Below are 17,119 nucleotides of genomic sequence, written 5' to 3' on the forward strand. Positions count from 1 at the left end.
CCCCCTTTCTCACTATAAACACACCCCATTGACTTTACTTAGAGAAGACCCGACTCACCCGAGCGCAGGACATGCACTACCTAGCGACATAGAACTGCTATAGGATCAGACGGATCCTTATTTTTAATTTATTTAACCTTATTTTAACCTGGACAGAACGACGAATTTTGAATTGGAGATCTCATCACTGAACGAAACATTTGGATGATTCGAGTCCATTGACATTTCTATAGGGATAGAAATAGTGTCCAGTTCCTCCCCATATAACGCTATTCCTTATTGAAGAACCCAAGACGCGCATACTCACAAGCACAAGTGGCTTGCTTGAACCAGCATCGTGGCTACTCTTCCAGCAGTGGCATGTTCGAGGGATAAAGCGGACAAAATTGAACTCCTACCTAAGGAGGTATGTAGCCTATTTGTATTTTCCACATTAGAGAATTGTTAATTGCCATTATTGTTGTTGTTATGATATAGGTCCATGCATGGAGTAGCTGAACATTCTCATTCTCTCATTATCCATTGAGATGTGACGTCGTGGACTTCAGAATTCATGGAGAAGCTCTGATAGAACATTTGAGGAGAGGATCATATCTACCATTTTTGTGTCTTATTTTTGGGAAACGCCTAATTTATGAACATAGCCTAAAGACACGTTCTTTTAATGCATTTTGCAGCATGATATTTAAAACAATTCATCAAACATAGGTCTATATGAGATCAGATGCTAAATTATAACAATTTAGATGACAATATTCATAGGGAACTTTAATTTGTTTAACATTTGCATTATCATATTATTATTCTAGGCTGCATGTATTCTAGCCTAACTCAACGAGAGAAGCAAGACAAAGCAAGGATTGAGATCATATCAAATGTTTTAGCCTATGCAGACTATGTCGTTTAAATACAAGATTTGATTGCTCGTCTTCAAGCCTATCCCATCTAGACAACACACCAAATGAGGGTATTGGCTATTTGTAAACAGAAGAAATCATCCCTTGCAAATGTAACCCTTGAATTTTAGGATCCCCTTTATATTGTCTTCTCTTATCATTGATTACAAGTGGTCTCCCCGCGTGCCCTTCACAGCTGCTCCCGCTGTAACCTTATTAATGGGGGGCATCAGGTGCGATATGGATCCAACATAGCTGCTGATGTGTCATTCATGTTTATAATTAGGTTAAATTCGGTAAGGACCACAATTTTAGTCCCATTGAGCGTTGGGCTTAAACACAATTAACCTCTCGCGCAGAGATGGTGACAGCCGGTTGGGGACCTCGCTGTTTATATCGGTTACATGACAATTAGGACAGAGTAGATGTAATATACACTGTAGATGAGCATATGGTGGCTGTTTACACTGACAGGTTTTGTTGACATCTTGCCCAGTGATAGGGTTAATTTTTCCTGCAGCGATTGAACAGTTATAGGATATAGCACACACTCTTAGAAGTAAAGATGCCTGGAAGAACCTTTTGTGTTGCCTCACTGGCGGAATCTTTCCAGTTCACAAAGGTTCCTCGAGGAACCCCTCTGAAAATGGTATTTGAGGAACCCCTGTGTAAAGGTTCAAACTGGGATTTTTTTTGTGATGGGAGGGGTTCAATTTTGAACCTTTTTAAATAATATATTGTAGATTGGAGGCATGGCTTTCAGATATTCATTTTGGCTACCTGTTAGCATAAATGTCATTCCCGTGCATCATGTTACATTTACATTTTAGCAGACGCTCTTATCCAGAACAATTAGGGTTAAGTGCCTTGCTCAAGGGCACATCGACAGATTTTTCACCTAGTCAGCTCGGGGTTTAGAACCAGCAACCTTTCGGTTACTGGCACAACGCTCTTAACCACTAAACTACCTGCCGCCCCATGTTAAGTTTGTACACTGCAAATGAAAAATGTCCTTGAATATTTATGCATATAACATATTGTTAAATATAATATTAATATTAACATTGCTAATTACATATGGTAATAAAGTGGTAACTATTCCAACTTTGGGATTAGCACAGGCTTTTGAGGAACTCATACACCTCTGTTAGCTTTGTTGAAGCTACAAAACTCAGTGTTCAACTTTAAAGGGGAAGTTGACCTAAAATCCCAAATTACCTATGTGATTCCATACATTGAAACTAGTTAGGTGGCGTTTGCCTTCTGCAGTCTAGAACTGGAAAGCGGCAAAAACAGGTCACGTGACTCGTAGCGATTGAGAAATCCGCAAATTGTGGACAAATTCTTTGTTTTATTGAAAGCGTACGGCCGAATGAGCTATTGTTATCAAAAGTACTATCGGTTTTGATTCAGGAAATGTGTACTTATCCACCTAAAACGATTGCGATTATTTTATATAAAACATTTTATGTGGCCGAGTGCAGCAACAGCGGAAATAGGTAACAACTGTCCCTGTGCGTGCACGTGGGGGAATCCCTTTATGTAAAAACTGCACATAAGGCCCTTATTCACTATCACAGATGAAGAAAAAAAAATCGGGGAAGAAGTGAAGACAGTAGCCTAGCGTTACAGATTAGTTATATGAAGTAAACAACAACCTACAAACATGTCTGACGACGAAATACTCACGAGTGATGAAGAAAACTACTGTATTATATATATTTTTTATGGCCATGGGGCTGAAAGTAATGATATTGTTAGGATACTCATGGCCACTATCAGGGGTTACATGTAGACCAGACTACATGTAACCAAATAGGCCTACACCAGGTGCTTCCTGGGACCTGTATTTCCCGCAAGGCTATACAGTTGTTAAAAGCATGAAATGTTGTCATGCAAATAAACCATGGCTAGCCAACACATCAGACATAGGCAATTATGATTATGAAAAAATGAGTAGACCTGATCTTAAGTCAATAGCCCTTTCCTGCAGTGAATGACCTTATAGTGAATAGCTTACTACACACATAGATTTGCAAGATTGGCTATAGGGGTGTTTACATCGTAGTTCCAGTCTTTTATCGCTACTAGCCATCTTCTGCATCTGTCTGTATCTTTCAACGGAAAACAGTGACATTTTGTGCCTTCTTCCATAAAACTCACATCTGTGACGTCAAGCTCCAAATAAAAAAAATCGGAAATATCACATTTACATAAGTATTCAGACCCTTTACTCAGTACTTTGTTGAAGCACCTTTGGCAGCGATTACAGCCTCAAGTCTTTGTATGACGCTGCAAGCTTGGCACACCTGTATTTGTGGAGTTTCTCCCATTCTCCTCTGCAGACCCTCTCAAGTTCTGTCAGGTTGGATGGGGAGCGTCACTGCACAGCTATTTTCAGGTCTCTCCAGAGATGTTTGATCGGGTTCAAGTCCGGGCACTGGCTGGGCCACTCAAGGACATTCAGAGACTTGTCCCGAAGCCACTCCTGCGTTGTCTTGGCTGTGTGCTTAGGGTCATTGTTGGAAGGTGAACCTTCGCCCCATTCTGAGGTCGTGATCGCTCTGGAGCAGGTTTTCATCAAGGATCTCTCTGTATTTTGCTCCGTTAATCTTTCCCTCGATCCTGACAAGTCTCCCAGTCCCTGCTGCTGAAAAACGTCCCCACAGCATGATGCTGCCACCACCATGCTTCACCGTAGGGATGGTGCTAGGTTTCCTCCAGACGTGACGCTTGGCATTCAGGCCAAATAGTTCAATCTTGGTTTCATCAGACCAGAGAATCTTGTTTCTCATGGTCTGAGAGTCCTTTAGGTGCCTTTTGGCAAACTCCAAGCGGGCTGTCATGTGCCTTTTACTGAGGAGTGGCTTCCGTCTGGTCACTCTACCATAAAGGCCTGATTGGTGGAGTACTGCAGAGATGGTTGTCCTTCTGGAAGGTTCTCCCATCTCCACAGAGGAACTCTAGAGCTTTGTCAGAGTGACCATCGGGTTCTTGGTCACCTCCCTGACCAAGGCCCTTCTCAGTTTGGCCGGGCGGCCAGCTCTAGGAAGAGCCTTGGTGGTTCCAAACTTCTTCCATTTAAGAATGATGGAGGCCACTGTGTGAGGACACGACACAATCCTCTCTCGGAGCTCTACGGACAATTCCTTCGACCTCATGGCTTGGTTTTTGCTCTGACATGCACTGTTAACTGTGGGACCTTATATAGACCGGTGTGTGCCTTTCCAAATCATGTCCAATCAATTGAATTTACCACAGGTGGACTCCAATCAAGTTGTAGAACCATCTCAAGGTATTTCTGTTTTTTATTTGTGATACATTTGCAAACATTTCTAAAAAACCTGTGTTTGCATGGTCATTACGAGGTAATTTGTGTGTAGATTGATGTTTAAAAATAAAAATAAATCAATTTTAGAATATGGCTGTAATGTAATAAATTGTGGAAAAAGGGAAAGGGTCTGAATACTTTCCGAATGCACTGTATACGTCAGAGTTGCCCCACGAGAACACACATGCGCAGTTGTTACCCATCTCTGCTGTTGTTGCAGTCGGCCACATAAAATAATGATATAAAATTATCGCAATAGTTTTAGGGTTGGATAGTACACATTTCCTGACTCAAAACCGTTTGATAAAAATAGCTAATTTGTCCGTACGCTTTCAATAAAACAAAGAATTTATTCACAATTCGCAGATTCTCAATCGCTCTTTGACTGACAACGGAGCAAAGCTACCAGTGCACAAAGACACATCACGAGTCACGTAACCTGTTTTTGCAGCTTTCTAGTTCTAGACTGCAGGGAGAGAGCGGGGGAGAAGGCATACTCCACCTAACTATACTGAGCAAAAATATAAACGTAACATGCAACAATTTCAAAGATTTTACTGAGTTACAGTTCATATAAGGAAATCAGTCAATTTAAATAAATAAATTAGGCCCTAATTTATGGATTTCACATGACTGGGCAGGGGCGTAGCCATGGGTGGGCCTTGGAGGCCATAGGCCCACCCACTGGGGAGCCAGGCCCAGCCATTAAGAACACGTTTTTCCCAACAAAAGAAATACAGTTCTACCAGAGCTGTTGCCAAATTCTCTAAAACGACGTTGGAGGCATCTTATGGTAGAGAAATTAACATTCAATTCTCTGGCAACAGCTCTGGTAGACATTCCTGCAGTCAGCATGCCAATTGCACACTCCCTCAAAACTTGAGACATCTGTGGCATTGTGTTGTGTGACAAAACTGCACATTTTAAAGTGGGCCTTTTATTGTCTTGGCGAAGGAGAAATACTCACTAACAGGGATATAAACAAATTATGGAGTATGGAACATTTCTGGATTTTATTTTTAGTTCAGCACATGAAATATGGGACCAACACTTTACATGTTATGTTTATATTTTTGTTCAGTATAGTTTCAAAGTATGGAATCACTTGGGAAATGTTTTATTTTAAGTAAACTTCACCTTTAACATGTGATGGCAAGACAACAGAACAGATGAACAGAACTGACATTTACTCTAACGGGAGGCCAAAAAAAGATATATCTTAAAGCCACACTCCTACTAAGCCACGCTTCCACTCCAGTGTTCCTCCAGGAACCCAGTGCTACATTGAACCAAAAAGGTTCCTCCTTCATTTACTGTGTTAAGTCTAGTCTATGAGACCAGCCTGTCCCAGCCCAGGGAGCAACCCTGCTGATATTGATCATATCAGACACCCGTCCCTGGAATCAAAATTTGACTGAGGCTGCATCCCAAATGGCACCCTATTCCCTATATAGTGCATTCTTTTGACAAGGGACCATATGGCTATATAGGGAATAGGGTGCCAATTGGGAAGCATCCTGAGACTGAGATGGAGACTCAGTACCCTTCCCTAGGACTGTGTAGAGACGAATTATGCACTCTAACAGGGTTTAGCTTGGACTAGCTTTCATTTATTTTCTGGTTTTCTGGTCAGAAAAGTGACTTTGAACTGTAGGCTATGTCCCCATGCTTTGAATATCTTATCATACATTTTTATATCATGTTTCCATATATATGGGCTACTGGTTTTCATTTTGTGAATTACTCATTCCAATGGCTGTGTGTATTACTTTGTTATGATACGTTATGTATTCTAAATCCAATTTCTGGTTTTGGTCTCTTTTCCCAGGATTCAATGAAAATGTCCGTCTGCGTCCACGAGAACCGCAAGTCGCGTGCCAGCACCGGCTCCATGAACATCTACCTGTTCCACAAGTCATCGTACGCCGACAGCGTCCTCATGCACCTGAACACGCTGCGGCAGCAGCGTCTCTTCACCGACGTCCTCCTCCATGCTGGGAGCCGCTCCTTCCCCTGTCACCGTGCCGTGCTGGCTGCCTGCAGCCGCTACTTTGAGGTAAAGACACTTATTACCAAGAGAGGGAACCGTTAGCATTCCCCACAGGAAAACATGCATGTTTAGCCACCATGCTAACACTAGCTGGGCTAAATGTTTACGAGCTAACTAGCTAACTCTCTTGGTTTCCCATCCTCTTTGTTCTCTGACAGGCCATGTTCTCTGGTGGGCTGAAGGAGAGCCAGGCCAGCGAGGTGGACTTCAGGGACTCCATCCACCCGGAGGTCCTGGAGCTGTTATTAGACTACGCTTACACGTCCCGGGTGGTCATCAACGAGGAGAATGCAGAGTCCCTCCTTGAGGCTGGGGACATGCTGGAGTTCCAGGACATCCGGGACGCCTGCGCCGAGTTCCTGGAGAGGAACCTGCACCCGTCCAACTGCCTGGGCATGCTGCTGCTGTCCGATGCCCACCAGTGTACAAAGCTGTCCGAGCTCTCCTGGGGCATGTGCCTCAGCAACTTCCCAGCCATCTGCAAGACGGAGGATTTCCTCCAGCTTCCCAAAGACATGGTGGTGCAGCTCCTGTCCCACGAGGAGCTGGAGACGGAGGACGAGAGGCTGGTCTATGAGGCTGCCCTCAACTGGGTAAACTACGACTTGGAGAGGAGGCACTGCAACCTGCCTGAGCTGCTGCAGACCGTCCGCCTGGCGCTACTCCCCGCCATCTTCCTCATGGAGAACGTGTCCACAGAGGAGCTGATCAATGACCAGTTGAAGAGCAAGGAGCTGGTGGATGAGGCTATCCACTGCAAGCTGAAGATCCTTCAGAACGATGGTGTGGTGAAAAGCCCCTGCGCCAGGCCCAGGAAGACCAGCCACGCCCTGTTCCTGCTGGGAGGACAGACCTTTATGTGTGACAAGCTGTACCTGGTGGACCAGAAGGCCAAGGAGATCATCCCTAAGGCAGACATCCCCAGCCCCAGGAAGGAGTTCAGCGCCTGCGCCATCGGCTGTAATGTCTACGTGACTGGCGGGAGGGGCTCAGAGAACGGCGTGTCCAAAGACGTGTGGGTCTACGACACCGTGCACGAGGAGTGGTCCAAGGCGGCGCCCATGCTCATCGCCCGTTTCGGCCATGGCTCGGCCGAGCTGAAACACTGCCTCTACGTAGTTGGAGGACACACGGCCGGCACTGGCTGCCTCCCCGCCTCGCCCTCAGTGTCCCTGAAACAGGTGGAGCAGTTCGACCCGGCGGCCAATAAATGGACCATGGTGGCGCCACTGAGGGAGGGTGTGAGCAACGCAGCGGTGGTCAGCGTCAAGCTGAAACTCTTTGCCTTCGGAGGCACCAGTGTCACCCACGACAAACTACCCAAGGTGCAGTGCTATGATCCGCAGGAGAACCGCTGGACGGTACCCGCCTCCTGCCCGCAGCCCTGGCGCTACACCGCCGCTGCCGTCCTTGGAAACCAGATCTTTGTGATGGGCGGGGACACAGAGTTCTCAGCGTGCTCGGCCTATAAGTTCAGCAGCGACACGTACCAGTGGACTAAAGTGGGAGACGTGACAGCCAAGAGGATGAGCTGCCAGGCCGTGGCGTCAGGTAACAAACTGTACGTGGTGGGGGGCTACTTTGGCACACAGCGGTGTAAGACTCTGGACTGTTATGATCCGACGCTGGACGCGTGGAACAGCATCACTACCGTACCCTACTCCCTCATCCCAACGGCGTTCGTCAGCACCTGGAAACATCTCCCTGCCTGAGCTGCAAGGGATTCTGGGAAAGCCTGACACCTCCATCCCAACCCCCCTCCCATGAGGTATGGAGATAAGTCTCTCTCTGTCTCTCTCTGTCTCTCTCTCTCTCTCTCTCTCTCTCTCTCTCTCTCTCTGTCTCTCTCTCTGTCTCTCTCTCTTTTCTCTCTCTCTCTCTCTCTCTCTCTCTCTCTCTCTCTCTCTCTCTCTCTCTCTCTCTCTCTCTCTCTCTCTCTCTCTCTCTCTCTCTCTCTCTCTCTCTCTCTCTCTCTCTCTCTCTCTCTCTCTCTCTCTCTCTCGTCTGTTTGTTACTGTCTGTCAGTGGGGAAGAGAGATGGAATGCATAATGTATAAGTGATACTCTGGAGAGTACAAACTGGAGAGTTTCACAGATGAGCTGAGTGCATGAGTTTCTCATTGTCAGTTTTTATTATAAACACACTCAGTCATATATCTATTAGGGCTGTTTTTTGGAACATTCACATACTGTAACATAAATTCCCAGCTCATAGGTTAAACACAGCTGTTTTCATTCAGTAGCCGGTAGATATAAATCCCATTCTCCCTCAGTCACCCTACTGCTCTGTTTACAAGGACAAATATCCTGATTAAATCAAGCACAAATTGACTATTGATAGACTAATTAGATTGCCATGAGAATTTGGCCAGGGCTGAACTGCATGCTTTGAATACTAACCAAGCAGCCGCTGCTATTTGACTTCTTTATTTATTTATGTCTTGTCGTCTGGTTCTCAGCCCCAACAGACAGTATGTGTGGCCTGCTGACTGTCTGTCGCGCACTACTAAAATAATGTCTATGCAGAGCCAACAGCAATACAGCATGTAATGGATAGACATATTTTCCACATACAGTATGTATGTTTGACATGATATGTATGTACAGTTACATTTCTACACTATTTCTGTATTTTTCATAAGGAGAATCTACTCCATGGCAGACACAGAGCTCTCCCATGATGACACTATAGCCAGTAGGTGATTACTCAATGATTCAGCAGCAGAGCTGGATTTGCTATGTCTGGCTGGTACTGAGGAGATGGAGAGAGAGAATGAGATGCCGATTTGGAAAGGAGAGGAGAGGAGGATATTAGACTAAAAATCATTGTTTTTTAACAAGCAACATCTTTACACAGCCTCCATTGTCTGAGTACTTAGTGTGTTTTGAGTGGTTGTGTCTGTCGATACCACGGACAACCACAGATACAGGGATAAACAAAATGCATCACACCACATATTTCACCATAGCTGGACATCCCTTTGTATCTGAGCGTGTGTGCGGTGGACCATGTAGAGAGAGGGGTGGGAGGGATAGGATAGAGGATAGGGAATCATATGTGTAGGTTAAGTGAGTTATGAGACCGCAGGGTTGGGGTGAGGGAGGAGGGACAGAGGGAGTAATTGAAACAGAATAGAATAGTTTTATTGTCCCTGTGGGGGAAATTTGTCTGAGGGGAGTGAGCGGAGGGGAGGCCAATTAAACAATCTACATGCAGGCAGGCAGGCTACAACATCCTGGTGAGACTAATCCACTCTCAATCGCCTATTTTTTCTGGATTTATGGTGCGCTGCTGGGTGGGTGGGAGGGAGGGAGAGAGAGAGGGAGAGAGGAATGGATGAAGGGAGGGATAGAGGGAGGGATGGAGAGAGAGGGAGGGATAGAGGGAGGGAGGGAGGCAGCCAGTAACTCAAGGAGGCAGACTGCTGCTCTTCAGTTGCTGTCTGAGGTTACTGGGATGAGAAGACACAGGGTGGTAGTAGGGAGTAGAGAAAACACGGCTGCACAGCCATGCAGACGAGAAAAACACACATCCTGCTCGCGCACACACACACAAACACACACACACACATACACCATGCCCTGACAAATTGTCATGAATGTCTGTGGAATGCGGTAGGCCAGAGTCAAGCGCAGGACACAGAATGAAATGGAAATCAACTTTACTGAATAGCAAAGAAACAAGCAAAACCTCCAAACACAGGGAGGAGCAAACCCGCTCACAAACGACACTCGTAACAAGCAACAAACACGCACAACACACAGTGGGAGCGAACAGGTTAAATAGCCGTAAATGTAAATATAAAATAGGGAAGGACATAATACACTAATGGGAAACAGGTGTGCAACACTAGACAACAACCAGGTGAAACATAGAAACATAAAACATAGATCGGCAGCAGCTAGTATTCCGATGACGACGAACGCCGCAGCCTGCCTGAACCAGAAGGAAGGGCAGTCTCGGCAGAATCCGTGACACAAATAACAGTGCCTGGCCTGGAAATGAGTGTTCACTGTTGGCCTGAGCAGCCTGTCTTCCCCACTTCTCCCCTGTGCCCTGTGTCAATTTGTACGGTCTTATAGTAACCTCACTTGGCCTCAGTCACGATAAGCAGGCCAGACGGATGTAGAACACAAGACCATTGGCAACCCTGCTCATTCTGAACACTGGAGACCCTGGTGCCATAATCCGACTCTCTTTCACACTCACACAAATGCATAAAGGCAGACACACACATGCACACACGCAAACAGGCAGACGTGCACACACGTTTGGCAGACCTTATTTCGCAGACCTTGGTGAAATGGCTGCGTGCCCTAAGCTCATAAGAGAAGAGAGAGACAAAGAGAGGGCGAGAGAAACAGGAAAGAGTGAGACAGAGAGCGAGAGAGACAGAGAGAGAGAGAGACAGAGAGAGAGACAGAGAGAGAGAGAGACAGAGAGAGAGAGACAGAGAGAGAGAGAGACAGAGAGAGAGAGAGCGCGAAAGACAGAGAGAGAGGGACAGAGAGAGAGAGAGAGAGAGATAGATAGATAGCGAGAGAGACAGAGAGAGCAAAAGAGAGAGAGAGATGGAGAGGAGAAGGATGATTGGGCTGCAGCTGTCCAGCATGCTCCAGTCTCTTGTTTGGTAATGCCAGGAAGCGGCTAGGAGCAGCCTCACTGCTCTGCCTGGGATGCTGATGCGCCTCTCCTCTCTGCTCTGCTCTCCTTGGATGAAACGCTCCCTGACTTAGAAGTGGCCCTTTTTCTTCAGTGACTCATCTCTAAAACAGAGACTGCAGTAAAGGCTTTAACCCTCTCTAGACCAATGCAAAACTACTGATTTTGGGTGTTCAATTATTTCGGATGGCAGTCAGTCACTGAGGTAATGTAAGGGCTGATCCTCCCTTTTGTGTAGGTGCCAACTTTTCTGTAAACAATGTGTGGAGTGTTGACTGCACAGAGACACAGTGACAGTGATATATTACTGTCTACCAAATAGTGGGAGGGGAGGAGAGGGGGAGGCGAGAGGAGAGAAGGGTCTCTACTCAACACTTCCCACAGGGACTCTATTCTACTTTCCCCTCCCCTCTCCCTTCCTCCCTTCCCTTTCTTAGGTATATTGCTTCCTGCTGGTTAAAGCCCCAAAGGAATCTGGTTTCAAGCAAATCCATGTTTTTATTCAGAGTCTTGCAAGAGTGCCAATACTGATAAAATCAAATATGTTATCGTTCCATTTTGTAACTTCAAAGGTTGGTAAAGACTAGCGAACTCCAGTTTATAGAATCTCAAAAAAATCTGAAATAAGGATTATTTTATCAGTCAGATTGCTCATTCCACTGATACGTTGGAGAGGATACAGATGTTTGCTTATTGTTATTCCTCCAGGCAGATCTGCCCATCGCTAGGCCAGTATAACTAGAGCTTCTCTAAGCCTAAATGAGAAACCTCTTCTGGGAGGAAGAGTTGGCTGCTTGCACTGGATGTTCGGGGGCTACCGTTATGTGTGTGACTGGGTGTGCCTGTGTGTGCATGTGTGTATGCTTGTGTGTGCCTGTGCGCCTGTGTGTGTGTGTGCATGTGTGTTTGTGTGTGTGCGTGTGTCCTCTAGATACCACAGCCAGTTGTAAGATCGGCTTCCCCCCTCGGCCCTCTAGCTAGGGCCACAGGGAAGAAGGCGAGACAGATGGAGGGGGAGGATATCTTTAAAATTGATATGGGGCCTTCCCTAGGCTATAAATCATCTGTGGCGTAATGCTGAAAAAATTAAGAAAAGCACTTTTAAAACGAAAAGGTCAGAATGAGATGTAGAGCAGAAGTCAAAGCTGGTCAGATGTGAAATATCTAGCTGGATTTAGAGTTGGGGGAATGATACAAAAAATAAGCCTAACTGTTTTGGGGGAGGGAATGGGAGGAAAGTGGATAACGTTCACAGAGGAGGGAATTAGCCTTTTAGCTCTAATGCTTGATATCTCTGACACACGTCTGTAGAGAAACAGGTGCAAATGTCAGGTTTAGGGGAGAAAGAAAAGGAAGGAGGGGGTACGGTAAAAGAGTGAGATAGGGTCTGGAGCCTATCTGAGGGATTTGTCCGTCCCTGAACTATTGACTCTTACGGAGTGTGTTAAATTGTCTATTTTTTTTGCCTGTTTTTGTAGGCGTAAAAGGAGATATATTTCCCATGACCTCTTAAACACTGTTTGCGTTCCTGCTTTCATTCACACAAGTCCTCTGTCGTGTTCTTTGTCTAATGTTTTTTTCTCTCTCTTATTTTCCCTCAGATTTCCCTGTTTTACATCATCCACTGGATTCAAACTTGCTGTCTGTGCAAAAAAAAAAAAAAAAAAAAAAAAAAACTTCCAATTTTTCTCCATGAATAGACCTGAACCATGGTGTGAGTGTGAAAACACACCTTGATCCATCCTGATGATGCTGTGAGTACACAGACGTTTAAAGAACCATCAATGCTCCTGAGAGGACCTTGTACACAGAATGATGTCACAATGTCAATGATGTCATATCATTTCTGAGAGGGAGGTTTGGATGTTGTTCATGCAAACAAACTCAACAAACTGCTACTTGTGCTGTAAGATAACAACAACTCCCTAATCGCAGTGTACTATCGGCAAATGACGCCTCTGATTCTCAGCCTTCCATAAAAGAACCATCAACATACCAGTCAATCACACACTCACACAGCCTTTATCTCTTTCCATTCAGTCATGAAAGACTTGTATTACTATGTCGTTGCGCTTCTCACTCTGATAATTCTGTGATAAGAAAAGAAATAAGAAAAGAAAAAACACACCCTCTGCACAGGGACTTATAATAGCATGAAGAATACCTGGCTGGACATAAGAGACATATGAGGAGAGAGAGGAGAGTGGAGGGTCAGTGATCAGCGTGTGCGTGATGGAGGGTCAGTGATCAGCGTGTGTGTGATGGAGGGTCAGTGATCAGCGTGTGTGATGGAGAGTCAGTGATCAGCGTGTGTGTGATGGAGGGTCAGTGATCAGCGTGTGTGTGATGGAGGGTCAGTGATCAGCGTGTGTGTGATGGAGGGTCAGTGATCAGCGTGTGTGTGATGGAGGGTCAGTGATCAGCGTGTGTGTGATGGAGGGTCAGGGATCAGCGTGTGTGTGATGGAGGGTCAGTGATCAGCGTGTGTGTGATGGAGGGTCAGTGATCAGCGTGTGTGTGATGGAGAGTCAGTGATCAGCGTGTGCGTGATGGAGGGTCAGGGATCAGCGTGTGTGTGATGGAGAGTCAGTGATCAGCGTGTGTGTGATGGAGAGTCAGTGATCAGCGTGTGTGTGATGGAGGGTCAGTGATCAGCGTGTGTGTGATGGAGGGTCAGTGATCAGCGTGTGCGTGATGGAGGGTCAGTGATCAGCATGTGTGTGATGGAGAGTCAGTGATAAGCATGTGTGTGATGGAGAGTCAGTGATCAGCATGTGTGTGATGGAGAGTCAGTGATCAGCATGTGTGTGATGGAGAGTCAGTGATCAGCATGTGTGTGATGGAGAGTCAGTGATCAGCATGTGTGTGATGGAGAGTCATGTGATCAGCATGTGTGTGATGGAGAGTCAGTGATCAGCATGTGTGTGATGGAGAGTCATGTGATCAGCATGTGTGTGATGGAGAGTCAGTGATCAGACCAGAGAATAGAGGGACAAAGACAAAACCCTTCAGCTTGTTTATAACCAGCTGATCCACAAACTGATCCAGGATATGCACAATGAAGGAACAACAACATCCCCTCTCTCTCCTCTCCTCCACTCTTCCGTTCTGTTCTGTCCCTCCCTTGTGTATCCGATACATTAGACTCTTCTCGTTCCATCTGGGAGAGATTATATTGCTCTATTGGCCACCAGTCCTTCTGCCCTAGCCAAGGAAGAGGAGAGAGAGAGAAAAAGAGAGAGAGATGGACAACCTCCTCCCCCCTCTTCCCGTCCCCATCACGTTTGGGGTTTAAAACATTCTAATGGGCGTTGGGAGTTCCTGTTTTGCAGTTTGGTGTGAGACCTGGCTCTAGCTGTCGCTACGTGTCCTGGGGACTTGAAGTGCCAGCACCAGCGGAGCCTGAGAGTGGGGTTGGGGAGGGGGTGACATGACTACTGATGTGAAGTTATCCCCCCCGAACCCCAAAAGAAAGCCCATTTTGGCAGTAGGCTACTACACTCTCCCGATCCAAAATAACAAAAATCCAAGGACAATGGAACACAGAACTGAAGAAAATGCTCATTCAAGCTCAGTTGTACTACACAAAATACTGTTTAGTCTTGGACACTATTTACTGATTGTTCTGACGTTATTCCAATGAGAAGTATTATTTTGTTAGAGTACTGATGGATTGATCTTCCACTTTGCCTAAACGGTGATACTGAATTCTTCAAAACATCTACGTCATGGGGACTTGATATGGTTGGCATGAACTTCTCTGGTCAAGAGAATCTTGCCACCTTGCTTACCCAAACTGAAACATAATATATTCATTTTCTGATCTTAATGCATTGTATTATGTTTCATAAGTCTTCATTTATAAGAAAATGACTTTACATTGTTAGTTTATGTAAAAAATGCTTAATCCTATATATTCTTTCTCTGCCTGCATTCATACATTAATAAGTGAATGAATGTTTATCGTTTTAACTGAGTATATCTTGCATGGCCCAAGTTAAAGCTGCTCAATTTTTTATTTTATTTGGGCTGCTTTTTTTGCACAGTTCAGTTTCTCCAAAAGTGGAACCTTATCTTTGTAATAAAGGGGGGTTGGAGGGGTGTATGAACACCTCCAACCATTTGGCCAGTGAGGTGTACAGATCAGAGGTTAGAGGTCAGGGGTTACGGGTCAGAGTAGGGATGGACATGGGGAGGATGGACGTCGCTCAGATTACCCAGAGTGCAAGTGGCCAGGTCTGAGGGTCAATAAGGCCTTGCGTAGATAATATTTGTTTTAGAGGTAGACTCTGGGTAGTGTAACATCTCACATTTTAATGTTGACTTCTATGAGGCATATCTGCTTAATTTGATGGAATTTAACTGACAGACTCTGGTCAAACTGGGTCCTATAGTGCTACACCAAATGGCCTTGTTGTTGTGTCAATAGAGGCACTGCTAGAGGAAAACAACAACAACAATGTTAATGTTAATTTGTATGTGTTAGAAGCTAGTGTCAGAGGCATGCAGTAACTGTCAGGAACATCAGCACAGTGACACACAAACCACACATGCACACACACACACCCTGTGACCCTGACACCGCTAGCCAGGCCCTGTGTAGTTATGTGAGGAATGTGAAGGGGCAGCTGGGGGACTGACTGTGTCACATGTGCCCTGGACTCTACCCCTTCAGGCGTCCCTCTAGGTCCCCTCACTAGGTCCCCTCTGAGTCCCTCTTGAAGTCCCTGGGCCCTTTTAGTCCCACACTCAAATATTCAATATTCTGACTTGAGATGAGCATATGTAAATCAGACTTTCTTGTAAATCATTTATTAATGTCAAGGGGAGACTTCTCAAGTCAGAATACTGCCCTTTTAGTGTAGTGTGAGAGTGAAAATCAGGGGGATGAGGAAGAGGATGGGTAGTTAGTTGAATCCTGTAATCTTGGTGTTGATAAGGGCAGGCAGACACTGCAGTGCTTTTCACAATAGTGTCACTGATGTATGGGAGGAAATATGACATGGGAGAGTTCCAAAGACCAAAAAAGAGAATGTCTTTAATACTTGCATCCAAAACGTTGTACGTGCCGTCGTTGATTGATGGACTTTTTGTCTGTTTGTCTGTCTGGGTGGCCTAAACATTGACATATACAGTTTAGCATCAATGAAATCATTATGTATGTCAACAAAAAAGCTAACAGTTGTATAGATTTTCCCAGGATGTATTATGGATGTATTCAGTGAATAGCCTCAACCCCTAAGAACTAAATGGGCAACATTCCACATTCCTGTTTGATTGTGTGAGCCACCCACTTCCTAGCCCACCTCCCAGGCCTACAAAAGCAGGAACCGTTTGAGGAATTCTATGGAGACTCATTGGCTCCTTGATGTCGACCCCCTAACCAACCCATTCACAGAACACTGCACCACTGGCCTCACAAATCAGACAAGCGGGTTCCTCCCTTTTAGAACACAAGTTACCCTGACAACGGTCAACAATGACTGCCCCTCCAATTTACACGTAATTGTTGAGTGGCATTTTTTCCCCCCTCTGTCATTTCTCTTTTTGCCCCCTCTCTCTTCCCCCTTTATCGTGATTCAGCTCGGTCACTTGGGAGTTTATTCTCCCCGGCATGCTTGCTGTAGGCATTCACCAAAATGATGTAAAATTCAGACAGGATGCATCTTTAAAAGCACTGTTATCAATGTGCGTTTGTTTTCATTTCTTTGTGATGTCAAAGTGTAATTTTATTTCAATTTCTTTACAACATTGTTTTGTACATGTGACTGATTTTTTTCACAATGTGAAATTCATAGCAAAATAAACATAAGAGTTTTTCCTCTTGACTGTAATCACTTGCCTTGCCTGTCTTTATTTGCAGTTGAGCTTTTATACACTGAGTTTACAAAATATTAAGAACACCTGCTCTTTCCATGACATAGACTGACCAGGTGCATCTAGGTGAAAGCTATGATCCCTTATTGATAGCACTTGTTAAATCCACTTAAATCAGTGTAGATGAAGGGGAGGAGACAGGTTAAATAAGGATCTTTAGGCCTTGAGACAATTGCGACATTGTGTATGTGTGCCATTCAGAGGGTGAATGGGCAAGACAAAAGATTTAAGTGCCTTTGAATGCGGTATGGTAGTAGTTGGCAGGCGCACCGGTTTGTGTCAACAACTGCAGCACTGCTGGG

General features: G+C 45.3%; 1 protein-coding gene across 1 annotated transcript; it reads left to right on the forward strand.

Moving 5' to 3' along the window:
- Positions 1-54: 54 nt before the first annotated feature.
- On the forward strand, positions 55-16,768 carry enc1 (ectodermal-neural cortex 1). Its single transcript, XM_041850503.2, has 4 exons — positions 55-406; positions 6,056-6,283; positions 6,436-8,045; positions 12,542-16,768. Exons 2-3 carry the CDS (start codon positions 6,062-6,064, stop codon positions 7,987-7,989), a joined length of 1,776 nt encoding a protein of 591 aa, XP_041706437.1. The 5' UTR covers positions 55-406; positions 6,056-6,061; the 3' UTR covers positions 7,990-8,045; positions 12,542-16,768.
- Positions 16,769-17,119: the final 351 nt, after the last annotated feature.

The sequence above is a fragment of the Coregonus clupeaformis genome, chromosome 27 (genome assembly GCF_020615455.1).
Source record: "Coregonus clupeaformis isolate EN_2021a chromosome 27, ASM2061545v1, whole genome shotgun sequence".
NCBI classification, from domain to species: domain Eukaryota; kingdom Metazoa; phylum Chordata; class Actinopteri; order Salmoniformes; family Salmonidae; genus Coregonus; species Coregonus clupeaformis.

Coding starts and splice junctions, on each gene's coding strand:
- enc1 (XM_041850503.2), top strand. CDS start 6,062: ATGAAAATGTCCGTCTGCGTCCACGAGAACCGCAAGTCGCGTGCCAGC. Junction 6,284..6,435: donor CCTGCAGCCGCTACTTTGAG/GTAAAGACACTT, acceptor GTTCTCTGACAG/GCCATGTTCTCTGGTGGGCT.